This window comes from Colias philodice, chromosome 18, assembly GCF_061535455.1.
Source record: "Colias philodice isolate Cphi_HAF_F1 chromosome 18, ilColPhil1 Martin Lab GWU primary, whole genome shotgun sequence".
Classification (NCBI taxonomy): domain Eukaryota; kingdom Metazoa; phylum Arthropoda; class Insecta; order Lepidoptera; family Pieridae; genus Colias; species Colias philodice.
The window spans coordinates 6,629,013-6,638,159 of record NC_143103.1 but is presented as its reverse complement, the minus strand read 5'-3'; the positions used below and the strand labels follow the sequence as shown (position 1 = coordinate 6,638,159).

The 9,147-nt window shown below is 31.4% G+C and overlaps 3 protein-coding genes across 3 annotated transcripts; 2 read left to right on the top strand and 1 right to left on the bottom strand.

Moving 5' to 3' along the window:
• Positions 1–1,136: 1,136 nt before the first annotated feature.
• On the bottom strand, positions 1,137–7,159 carry LOC149480543 (adipocyte plasma membrane-associated protein Hemomucin-like). The gene is made up of 6 exons (XM_089706977.1): positions 6,960–7,159; positions 6,667–6,875; positions 6,254–6,542; positions 5,805–5,998; positions 2,927–3,144; positions 1,137–2,574 (listed from the first exon to the last, which is right to left on the bottom strand). Exons 1-6 carry the CDS (start codon positions 7,079–7,081, stop codon positions 1,672–1,674), a joined length of 1,935 nt encoding a protein of 644 aa, XP_089563103.1. The 5' UTR covers positions 7,082–7,159; the 3' UTR covers positions 1,137–1,671.
• On the top strand, positions 3,329–5,069 carry LOC149480544 (transmembrane emp24 domain-containing protein 5-like). The gene has a single exon (XM_089706978.1). It carries the CDS (start codon positions 3,412–3,414, stop codon positions 4,120–4,122), a length of 711 nt encoding a protein of 236 aa, XP_089563104.1. The 5' UTR covers positions 3,329–3,411; the 3' UTR covers positions 4,123–5,069.
• Positions 7,160–7,463: 304 nt separating the features above from the next.
• Positions 7,464–8,421, top strand: RpS29 (ribosomal protein S29). Its single transcript, XM_089706373.1, has 3 exons — positions 7,464–7,624; positions 7,729–7,828; positions 8,377–8,421. Exons 1-3 carry the CDS (start codon positions 7,563–7,565, stop codon positions 8,383–8,385), a joined length of 171 nt encoding a protein of 56 aa, XP_089562499.1. The 5' UTR covers positions 7,464–7,562; the 3' UTR covers positions 8,386–8,421.
• Positions 8,422–9,147: the final 726 nt, after the last annotated feature.

The window sequence follows — 9,147 nt, the reverse complement described above, 5'->3', positions numbered from 1 at the left end:
AATTGAAAATGAGTTTGAATTTATCTATACTTTATCTATACTCTTACATAATAAAGCTGAAGAGTTTGTTTGTTTGAACGCGCTAATCTCAGGAACTACTGGTCCGATTTGAAAAATTATTTATAGGTTAATTATATCATCACGCTAAGACCAACAGGAGCGGAGCAATGCGGGTGAAACCGCGGTGCACAGCTAGTCATAATATATGTATAACTAGGTCATATTATGCTCAAACCTCAAAGACAAAAAAACGCTCACAACGCGTTTTCGGTCACAGTAAAATATCCATGAAAATTTTATCGACGCGTCATGACAATCAAAAAGACGATAGAGTAGAATTCGTCGGCCAACATACTTCAATCAAGATGCGCTGTGGCAATGAGAGCCATGACAAAGTAAATATGCTACGATCAACCTTCCTAAAATACATAATAACAATAAGCAAGTTTAAGTTTTTTTCTATGACAATTAAAATGGTTGTAAATATGTTTACTCGTGGTTTACTCATTGATCACTCTCTGTTGTCACACATATTCCATCTACTTTGGATTTTGAGTCATGACCGGACCGGTTTGGGAAGTAGCGGATTGACGTACTACTAACTATATCTGATTGTATAAAAAACCGCCGCTTTCACAGACAACCCAGGATAAAAAAATAGCGTGTATGTACGTACGTCACTCCACCACCATTGCTGATTTTTAGTGACTACGATTTTTTTAAGCTATTGCATAGCTTCTATCGCGGGCCTTGAGCGCGGGGACCGAATCCAGAAATTCCGTAACGAAAAAAACCTCACGCTCCCCACTCCGACGGGCGCGGAGGTGTGGCTTGAAGGCATGCTATGCAATAGCTTTACCGCGGCAGTCCCCGAGTGCCACACGTCTTTTTTTTGTATTTAAAATAATTTATACTTACTCGGAGATGATTCAGATTTCGAATATTGAAGTACAAGTAGTACTTATTTGAGTTACATAGCAATAATTTAAATATTAATATAATTTATTCAGATAAAAAGGGATTAATAATAAGTAATAATAGGAATTATAAATTCGTCTATAATATTACTTATTCTTATTATTAATTACGAAATCAATTCCTTATGGAAACGGGCTTTATTCAATTAAAACGACGGATTGAAAAACATAATTTATTGCCTCTAGTTTACAACTATAAATATTTTTATAAACTTTAAAAATGTGTAAAATTGTTATGAAAAATATTTGGGTGTAAATATCTATAAGAATCAGATGTATAAATAATGTATCTCTAACAATACTAAACAACAACTTTAATAGACATTAAAGAATATGAAGGTAAAGAATAAAATTAAAAATTGTAGCGATTACCAATCCTCCAATATACAATAAAAGATACAACCATGAAAGTGTAATGTGTTTGAACAATCAAGTGTATAACATCACAATATATTGCACTCAATGTGTCATGTTCTTAATGAGATAATTGTGAATACTTATATCCTAGAATATCTTACACCAAAATTTAAAAAGATTACACCAAAAAAGAATAAATTACGATTTATAAAATGGAATGTAAAAATGTCTTAAAAATCCATTACCATACATACTTATTTGTGAGAGATCCCACATGAGATTAATGAGTGATTATTTAAAATTAATGAGAATATTATTAAGAGTAACACAACCTGTTTTATATGTGAGGGTTTGGAATTTCTTCTGGTCCACTTTTTTTGATAACCTTTAATTTATCTTTATTTGGTTTTGCTGTGTCTGAAACGATTTCTTCTACAATCGGTATGGCGTTTGGTACAGGTTTTTCTTTCTTAGGAGTATTTTCTTCTTTCTTTTTATCATCCTTTTGTTTCTTTATTGGTTTCTCATCTGTTTTCTTCTGGGCTTTGCCACTATCACTAGTCTTAGACTCTGCTTGCTTTGATGGAGAATTTTGTTTTTCTGCACTAGGTTTAGGTTTCGTTTCCTTTGCTACATTTGGTTGAGACTCTTTTTTGTTTTCTGGTTGTTTTTGCTGTGGTGTGTCTTTTTTCGTAGGTTTCTCAATATTATCAACCTTTTTTTGTTTCACTTCAGGCTCCTTTGGTGAAGGGGTAACTTTTTGCTGCGGGATTGGTTTCGTTGAAGGTTTCTGTGTAGTTGTTGTTGGTCTTTCAGTAGTTGAAGTTGTTGTAGGTTTTTGAGTCGTAGTAGTTGCTGGTTTTTGGGTTGTAGTAGTAGTTGATGGTTTTTGGGTAGTAGTTGTTGGTTTTTGTGTTGTTGTAGTTGTAGTAGGTTTTTGAGTAGTAGTAGTAGTAGTTGGCTTCTGTACAGGTGTATCTTTAACTTTAGGTATCTCTTTCTTTAAATCATTTGATAAATATGCCTTTTTAATTGCTTCTGGTATTGGCACAGCTGCGACAAAGTTTTGTTTGTGTGGTGATCCTAATACAAGTTTGTCATCAAATACAATAGCATCGCTAATATGTTTAACACCTCTGTCTGTGTTATAAAAAGAGCTAATGATGTTTCCATTCCAATCGGCTATCAATAAGGCGGTAAGATCAGGGACCACTGGCGTCACGGTTGCTATATGACCAATCTGAAAGGGAAATTAAAAAATTATGTAATTAGCAAACTTTTCATTTTATACAGCTTGTATTCTATGACTCAAAATTTTTACTTGTGATTTTTTTTAAATACCATAATTTTATTTTTATTATACGATATATATATATATACGATTGTATAATTAAAATAAAATTATATATTAATATAAAATATATTATTTTTATTAAATTATATAATATATTTTTTAACCCATTGACCACCGAGCGGCCCGATCGGGCCGAGACACAATAGATTTTCTATTGTGTCTGTGATCCGAGGACTGACGGATTAAATTTAGTTTAGTAAAACAGAGATAAAAAATGACTACTCAATTAAATACTTACTTTATATACAGCCTCTTCAAAGATTGGGTTAGGGAATTGACTGTTCAGGTACTCAAATGGTATTTCAATCAGTCGCGATACACGTGCAAGGAGCTTTCTGAATGTCGGTAAACTTGCTAAATGTCTTGATAAGATTGGGTTGTTCTCATCAGAAGCAGAATATAAAGCTATCTGTATACCAGACTTGTCAGGTAGAGCACGAATATTGTCGGGGGTACCTGTAATACATACTTCTTTGTAACAAATATACATTAAGGGAAAAAATTGTTTATATTTATATTTCTTTAGCTTTCTTTATATTTCTTGAGCTTTCTATTTTTTATCTATCGATTAGTTTTTAATCGCAACAAGAAAAATATTTCCTCTTGATAATATTTATATTAGCATAGACAGTGTCGAAAGCACTCGTAACACCTGAACAAATATTATACGAGTTCCATACAACATTTTGGTTAAATTTTCTACAAGTTATAATCGTTATTAACATGGATCTGCTACAATTAGGAGTGCTGTTAATAACATGTAAACTTATAGCGACTCAAGCAATATTCGAATCTGACGTAAACATACGAATCGATGCAGGAACAAGAACCTGCATCTTCGAAAAGGGTCAAGCGGGTCAGATCATGGAGTTTTATTATCAAGTATTGGATGGACAGCATGGCGATTTAGATATATCTGTTGATGTCTTCGATCCCAAGGGCAACAAAATTATTGCCGAACATAAGAAGACACAAAACTCTATTATAATGGACTTGGAAAACAGTGGAGATTTCGTGTTTTGTTTAGACAATACACATAGCGTAATGAATTCCAAACTTGTGTATTTTTACGTAGTGATTGAAGATAAAGAGAAAAACGAAGAAGCGACGGTCAATGCGGTTGATAATAATGGTCAAGAGTATGAAGAAAGCGAGGTAGTCGAGTGGATTGGAACCCATGCAAGTGGTGAAGAGTATACAATGGATGTATCGAAAATAATTGAATGTTTAATGCGTGTCCTCAATCACGTTGTGCGTGCTCGCCATATGTTAGACATTTATAGTGCAACAAAGACGAGAGACAGCTACATAGCATTAGAAGATACATTTATTGTCGATGTCTGGTCTGCTTTTCAAATCACGTTCATGGTTTGTGTAGGAATGATACAAGTGTATATGATAAAGCGATTGTTTGATCGACCGTGTTGCATTTAAATCATTTTTTTTACATGTGCCATACCATTCCTTTGCTATAAATTGAATTTAAAATCATGAATACTACTTATATAAATATTGATTTGACAGATTTATTCATAACCACGACGAAGTTACAGACTTTGTATTATATTGGACCAACGTAATTTCCTTTAGCCATTGTTTCAACAATTTATAATGAGACCTTCATTAATATTGATGAGACATTATAATGTAGGTATTTGATATAGTGAATTTGAATAAATAAATATAAAGCTTGATATTATTACTTATTAATTTATGTAGGTGTTTACACCGACTGTAGACTTTCGGTAAATCGTCATAGTGTAGGTGTAGGGTGAGCTCGACTTTAATAAAAATAGTAATGGGCTATGGCATAATTCTGTCCGAAATAAAGCTTAATTAAAAACTTAATTTTCTTTAATTTATAACACATGGGCTGAGAGAATTAGAAAGCTCAGTTATAAAATTTAATTAATTTTCTATTTATCTGGATATTTATTAAATTACCACCACTCTTATGCTGGGTGCAGTTTCATGTTTTATATTATTCAAAACCCCTTTAAACATTACACATATATTGTACTAATAGCTAAAATACATAAGTGATAGGGGAATTTAAATATGCCCTCTTTGAAGGATAAACACATTATCATATTTATTATTAAATGCAGTTCAAACAATCTTTTTTGATATGAAGTTCAAGGTTCAAACTTAATTTATAACCAATCTATACTAATATTATAAAGCTGAAGAGTTTGTTTGTTTGTTTGTTTGAACGCGCTAATCTCGAGAACTACTAGTCCGATTTGAAAAATTCTTTCGTTGTTAAATAGCTCATTTATCGAGGAAGGCTATTATAGGCTATAAATCATCACGCTACGACCAACAGGAGAGGAGCCACGGGGGTGAAACCGCGCGGAGCGGCTAGTTATTTTATATATGACAAGAAATAATAGTATATTACCTAAGCTGAACTTGCCAAGGGGTGTAAATATTTATGTGTTATATACACTCTGTTAATCTAGATACAGTGTAAATAAAATGCATGTAATACATATCACCTCAATTAACAACAAGCTCTTTATAGCATCTCAGATTTTGTATGCTTTAGCTCTTCCATAAATAATACAATAAATATTATTATACTCAATAACACTTAAGGGCTTTTATGTTACTAATATTTTAATAAAAATAGAACAGCAGTTTTCTTTTATATGTATGTATGGCAGCATACCTACCAAACTTTATGAGAAATCAGTTCTTTTGTTTACCATTATGATGTTGTTGTGCATGTTAAGACTGTATGTAGATCACCAGGATGCATCAATGTGGTTAATGATAATGGATACATACAAATATATATAGAAAACATTGCCAAGTTCTATACTGTGGTTCTCAATTATTTAATGGTTTTAAAATCCATACTTATAATATAATATTATAAATGCGAAAGTAACTCTGTCTGTCTGTCTGTTACACAATAACGCCTAAACTACTGAACCAATTTTCATGAAATTTGGTATGGAGATATTTTGATACCGGAGAAAGGACATAGGCTACTTTTTATCCCGGGAAAATGACGCAACCCCGGAAATCTCACGGGAACGGGAACTATGCGGGTTTTTCTTTGATTGCGCGGGCGAAGCCGCGGGCGGAAACCTAGTATAGAATATACTTACCAGGTAATCCATCCACAAATACTTCCGACTTTCCTTTTTTTGGTCCACTTATGTAGTATTTAAGTAATCTTTGTTTTAATGTCTCCACAACTATGATAAAGCTCTCATCCGGCGACAGGGTAACACCATTCGCAAACCAAAGATTATCCAGAAGAACCTTATTTTCTTTTGTCGCTGGGTTGTAATAGAAAAGCCTGACAAGTAGTAAAGTAGTACTATGTTATTATTATACAAATAGAGTATGTGATAACAATTGGACTGGTATTAGATAATTCATTTTATATTTAAAATTTTACATTTTTGTTTATATAATATATTGTTCTACCATGTTAAATCCTGTATATTTATATTAAATAATAATTATCTTTTTTATTGTTTATGTTATGAGTTTGATAATCAATGATACTGTTTACACTTTTTTAACTCAATATTTAAAGAAAAGTAATTACCTGCCAGAAGGGTCTGATAAACCAACATAAACTCCATCTTTTAATGTGTAGTCACTACTGGAATCTGTCCAGTAAACACCCCCATTTTTATCTAATGTGATTGCATTAAAGAACTGTGGTTTTTTACCATCTATAGGTACATTTGGTGAAACCAATTGCTGTTTTTTATCTGTTTTAATATCCACTTTCCAAATACCATAATATGCATCTGCTATATACAAAGCACCACTCTTTTCATCAATATAAAAACCTAGAGGTCTACCACAAATATGTTCTTGTATCAGGCCATCTAAAACAAATTATTTAAGATAGAAATTAAATTTTAAACTATTTATAAATAAAAGTACTTTTTAGTTATGTTATACAACTCAATCACATTGTATTATTATATTATAATAAATAAATATACTTACTGCAAGGTTTACCAATTTTAGTAACAAATGTTACATGGCCACCTGGCGAAAGTTTTACTATTTCCCCCGTGGCTAAAGAGGTGTAAAGTTCATTTTTCCATATTTGAAATGCTTCTGGGCCCAATATTTTACCTTCATACAACTTTTGAATATTGTTTAGAGCATCATTTGGTGCTAAAGCTCCAATTCTTTCCTGTTCCGGTGCTAATCTACAAAAAAGAGTACATGTAGATAATTTTTTATGGGTAGGTTAACGGTATTTGAGATTCAGGCTATGTGCAGGTTTAACTTACTGGATGTGTGAAAACTTAGTGTATGGTGGTAAATTCGGTATTAGAACTATAAAAGTTAACACTAGTGTTAAATATATAATAAATTTAAAGCTTCTTTTAAAAATACCATATATAAACCCCATTATGGAGTTTAATTTTAACTAATTTACACGAGCCGGTGGCGGTAAGTGAAAAAACAACTTTTCAAAAGTTCAATGATCGGTCACCTAGTCTTTGCGGTCACCTTTGTAAATTGGAATTTGTCTTTGACTTCAAATCCGTACAAATTGACATGACAAGACGTGACAAGATGACGTTTACTTTGAATAATCTTAATGTGATCATAATATTAGAAAACCATAAAAAAACTAACAAAGAATAAATAGATATTAATCTTCTGCAATTCTTAAGTTATTCTATTGTATTGAGTATCTAATATTTTATTATTAAAATTAAATATTGCCATGTAATAATTATAGATTATAGAATTTTGACACTGACAGAAAGTGGTGGAATTGGCCATAGACTACTTTGTCCTTCAAATGTCAATCTCTTTTTTCGGTGAAGTTCGCCATTTTGAACGTGTTTTGCGCGTAAGCTCGCTCGAAACTCAAATAATTAAAAATGGGTCACGAAAATATATGGTATTCTCACCCCCGTAAATACGGACAAGGATCACGGTCATGGTAAGTTATGTTTTATTCTCTTGAGCGGTCCCTTAAAATAGTATAAACTATCCACCTAAAATATGGTTAGAACACGTGTTTCATTCAAAACTAATTGCTTTCAGCCGCGCCTGCTCCAACAGACACGGTCTTATCCGCAAATATGGACTGAACATTTGCCGACAATGTTTCAGGGAGTACGCTCACGACATAGGATTCAAGAAGGTAAGGATTGTCATTCTGTTTAGAGTAGATGTTTGAAGATAACCATTTAAATAACTGCTGTCCACATATCTACATACATATGAATGAATTCAGTAGATTATATCAACTTATAATATATAATAACTAATTCAAATAACATTTGTTGTATTATCTATCTTATTATTATTGAAATTTTCTGAGTTTATACATTCAAAATGTGACTAGTTAATAACATTCAAAAATTAACTTTATTATTTTTATTCATATTAGATACTTGGTCAACTTTTTAGCTGCTAAAAATTATTTGTTAAGATTCATACATATTAAATACAGTATAATGGAAATAAATTAGGAGGGAAAAGATAAAATAGTTGAAAGAGAATGTATTTGTTATTGTCTGAAACATAGGCAATGTGTATTTTGGGCTAAAACTAACTATTTTTATATAATTAACAACAATATTTTATAATTTATAAGTTAGTGATGAATTATAATATAGTTATTCCCTGTTAATTATTTTTTTGACATCTGTTTAAAGTGTTTCTAATTGTTGTTTTTATTTGTTTCAGCTGGACTAAATGTTTGGAGATTAGGTTAATAAATTCTAAAACCCATTTTGTGTTTAATTTTTCAACATCTCCATACCAAAATAGAGGTAAAAAGAGCCAATTGATTTAAATTGATAATGTTGAGTCCTTTCCTTTGGAAATCAGTTAATATGTAAAAAAAACTGCTATTATAATGTAGTTAAATAATTTTTATATTTTGTGCTAATGCAGTTTATCCCAGTATTGCGTACATAGATATTGAAGCAGACCACGGTATAATTTTATTTGATCTATTTTAAATATAGATATAAACATTGAAAATAAGGGACAAGTAAAACACTTTTATTGGATACTTTTAAAATTCGAGATACAGAGTGATAAGTGATTTTGCAATAGCTCTTAGAAGGAAGATACTGTTAATACTGAAGAAAATTATACTAATAAATCATTACATAATTTACTTTGAAAAGAAAGAACTGCATTCAAAGTGTTTTGAAATTAGCTTGTAACCACACTTGGAAATTGAAATATCTGTTAATATTGCACCTGTACATTGAATGCATCTTAACGGCTAAGTATGAAGTCTATAACAAACTTGATGAAAGGAAATCTATGATACTTTAAAATGTTGAAATAAGATATTCTTTTGACTCCTTTGGGAATCTAAGTAGGCTTTTTTGTATGATAATACATAATATGTATATAATGTACCAATACATACTACTTTTCGCCTCGTAAAAAAACCCACATAGTTCCTGTTCCCAAGGGATTTTCGAGATAACAAACTATCCT

Excerpts from the sequence above, each read along its gene's own strand:
- LOC149480543 (XM_089706977.1), bottom strand. The coding sequence starts at position 7,081 with ATGGGGTTTATATATGGTATTTTTAAAAGAAGCTTTAAATTTATTATA. Across the intron at positions 6,543-6,666 it reads TAAAATTGGTAAACCTTGCA|ATGGCCTGATACAAGAACAT; the intron begins GTAAGTATATTT and ends AATTTGTTTTAG. Across the intron at positions 2,575-2,926 it reads TTGAAGAGGCTGTATATAAA|ATTGGTCATATAGCAACCGT; the intron begins GTAAGTATTTAA and ends TTTCCCTTTCAG.
- RpS29 (XM_089706373.1), top strand. The coding sequence starts at position 7,563 with ATGGGTCACGAAAATATATGGTATTCTCACCCCCGTAAATACGGACAA. Across the intron at positions 7,625-7,728 it reads GGACAAGGATCACGGTCATG|CCGCGCCTGCTCCAACAGAC; the intron begins GTAAGTTATGTT and ends AATTGCTTTCAG.
- LOC149480544 (XM_089706978.1), top strand. The coding sequence starts at position 3,412 with ATGGATCTGCTACAATTAGGAGTGCTGTTAATAACATGTAAACTTATA.